Source organism: Gopherus evgoodei, unplaced genomic scaffold (genome assembly GCF_007399415.2).
Source record: "Gopherus evgoodei ecotype Sinaloan lineage unplaced genomic scaffold, rGopEvg1_v1.p scaffold_32_arrow_ctg1, whole genome shotgun sequence".
NCBI classification, from domain to species: Eukaryota; Metazoa; Chordata; order Testudines; family Testudinidae; genus Gopherus; species Gopherus evgoodei.
Window position 1 is genome coordinate 3,131,967 of NW_022059994.1, and position 2,686 is coordinate 3,134,652.

The 2,686-nt window shown below is 48.7% G+C and overlaps 1 protein-coding gene across 1 annotated transcript; it reads right to left on the reverse strand.

Annotated features, from left to right (window-relative positions):
• Positions 1 to 544: 544 nt before the first annotated feature.
• LOC115640869 (zinc finger protein 436-like) lies at positions 545 to 2,686 on the reverse strand. The gene has a single exon (XM_030543947.1). The coding sequence runs from the start codon at positions 1,824 to 1,826 to the stop codon at positions 1,164 to 1,166; it is 663 nt and encodes a 220-aa protein (XP_030399807.1). The 5' UTR covers positions 1,827 to 2,686; the 3' UTR covers positions 545 to 1,163.

A 2,686-nucleotide genomic window follows, 5' to 3' on the forward strand; every position in this document is an offset into this window, starting at 1 on the left:
CCACAGTTTAAGCACTTGTAGGGTCTCTCTCCAGTGTGGATTGCCTGATGTCTAACAAGGACTGACCTCTGTATAAAACTTTTTCCACAGCCTAAGCACTTGTGGAGTCTCTCCCCTGTGTGGACTGCCTGATGTGCCATAAGATATGATCTATGTGTGAAACTTTTCCCACAGTCCAAACATTTATGGGATTTCTCTCCTGTGTGAATGAGCTGATGTTTAGCAAGGCCTGACCTCCGTATGAAACTCTTTTCACAGTCTAAGCACTTATGGGGTCTCTCTCCAATGTGGATTGCCTGATGATCAAGAAGGGTTGACCTCCGTATGAAACTTTTCCCACAGTCTAAGCACTTGTGGGGTCTCTCCCCAGTGTGGATAGCCTGATGTCTGACAAGGGCTGATCTCTGTATAAAACTTTTTCCACAGCCTAAGCACTTGTGGAGTCTCTCACCTGTGTGGACTGCCTGATGTGCCATAAGATATGATCTATGTGTGAAACTTTTCCCACAGTCCAAACATTTATGGGATTTCTCTCCGGTGTGGATTATCTGATGTTTAGCAAGGCCTGACCTCCGTATGAAACTTTTTTCACAGTCTAAGCACTTATGAGGTCTCTCTCCAGTGTGGATTGCCTGATGTATAAGAAGGCTTGACCTCCGTATGAAACTTTTCCCACAGTCTAAGCACTTGTGGGGTCTCTCTCCAGTGTGGATTGCCTGATGAATGACAAGGCCAGACCTCCGTATGAAACTTTTTCCACAGTCTAGGCACTTATGAGGTCTCTCTCTGGTGTGGATTGTCTGATGTATAAGAAGACCTGACCTCTGTATGAAACTTTTCCCACAGTATAAGCACTTGTAGGGTCTCTCTCCAGTGTGGATTGCCTGATGTCTGACAAGGCCTGACCTCCATATGAAACTTTTTCCACAGTCTAGGCACTTATGAGGTCTCTCTCCGGTGTGAATTGCCTGATGTTTAACAAGGTCTGACCTCCGCATGAAACTTTTCCCACAGTCTAAGCACTTGTGGGGTCTCTCTCCAGTGTGGATTGCCTGATGAATGACAAGGCCTGACCTCCGTATGAAACTTTTTCCACAGTCTAGGCACTTATGAGGTCTCTCTCTGGTGTGGACTGTCTCATGTATAAGAAGGCCCTGACCTCTCTATGAAACTTTTCCACAGTATAAGCACTTGTAGGGTCTCTCTCCGGTGTGGACTGCCTGATGTCTAACAAGGTGTGACTTCTGTATGTAACTTTTTCCACAGTCTAAGCACTTATGGGGCCTCTCTCCGGTGTGGACTGCCTGATGTGCAACAAGGTGTGACTTCTGTATGAAACTTTTTCCACAGTCTAAGCACTTATGGGGCCTCTCTCCGGTGTGGACTGCCTGATGTCTAACAAGGTGTGACTTCTGTATGTAACTTTTTCCACAGTCTAAGCACTTATGGGGCCTCTCTCCGGTGTGGACTGCCTGATGTGCAACAAGGTGTGACTTCTGTATGAAACTTTTTCCACAGTCTAAGCACTTATGGGGCCTCTCTCCGGTGTGGACTGCCTGATGTGCAACAAGGTGTGACTTCTGTATGAAGCTTTTTCCACAGTCTAAGCACTTATGGGGCCTCTCTCCGGTGTGGACTGCCTGATGTGCAACAAGGTGTGACTTCTGTATGAAACTTTTTCCACAGTCTAAGCACTTATGGGGTCTTCCCACAGAGGTTCTCTGCGATTCCCCGTGCCCGGGAACTTCCTGCTGTTGATTCCCCTCCTCGTTCTCACTCACTCTCTCATCAACTGCTGGGAGAGAGACAATCCAGACAGAAGTCATTGTGCTGGGGAGAAATTAAGAGGAATATCACCGAGGGAAAACCCAACATACTAAGCTGCACAGACGGAGAAATTGGATTCTGCCTCCACTTCCCACCCAAACTTTCACAGAGAAGGAAAGTTGGGAAGGAAACTCCTGCAGGTAACAGGACACATGGAAAGCGATGTCAGTGATACCTGCTGACTGCAGCCCTGCCCTGGGGGAGATGAGGAAGGAACTAAGGGCACTTATTGAGACTACATTTTGCGGATTCTCAACTTTTTCTTCATTCCCCAGATGGTTTGAGTGTCAGTCCTCACCTGTGTGGGCGCCTCTCGGGATCACTCTTTCCTCACTGGCCTGGAGATTGGGCACCCACGGCTCTTCCTCTCATTCCAGCCGGGTGATTGGGTCAGTTTGGGAAGGGGAAATCCTGTGCAGGGAGTGAAATCAGACCAGATCAGGATGAGTGGAGGATTGAGAGAGCATCTGTCAGAAAGGACATTTCGTGGGTAGAACCTGTCCCTGTGTTGTGTTGGGGAATGTGGAATCTAAGAGGAAGGGAACGTGGTCACTGAGTCGCCCTGGGGGAGGCAGACATCTGGGGAGGTGAGGGGAATTGTGACACACACCCAGCTCCAGTGTTAAACCTCTGCCTATTTCTAAACCTGCTGAGTCCAGAGCCCTCCACATAGCTGAGCTGTTCCCAAGGAGGAGGGAGAAGAGGGATTCTGTGAAAGACCGAGAAACAAACACAGACAGGACAATACATGGCTTCTCCACCTTGCCAGCTAGGAGGGCTGGGTGGGGTGATTTAGTAGGCACCTTACGTTTTGACACCCTGCTCTCATTGGAGAGCGATGAGGGAAGAACCTGACCGC

Coding starts and splice junctions, on each gene's coding strand:
- LOC115640869 (XM_030543947.1), bottom strand. CDS start 1,826: ATGACTTCTGTCTGGATTGTCTCTCTCCCAGCAGTTGATGAGAGAGTG.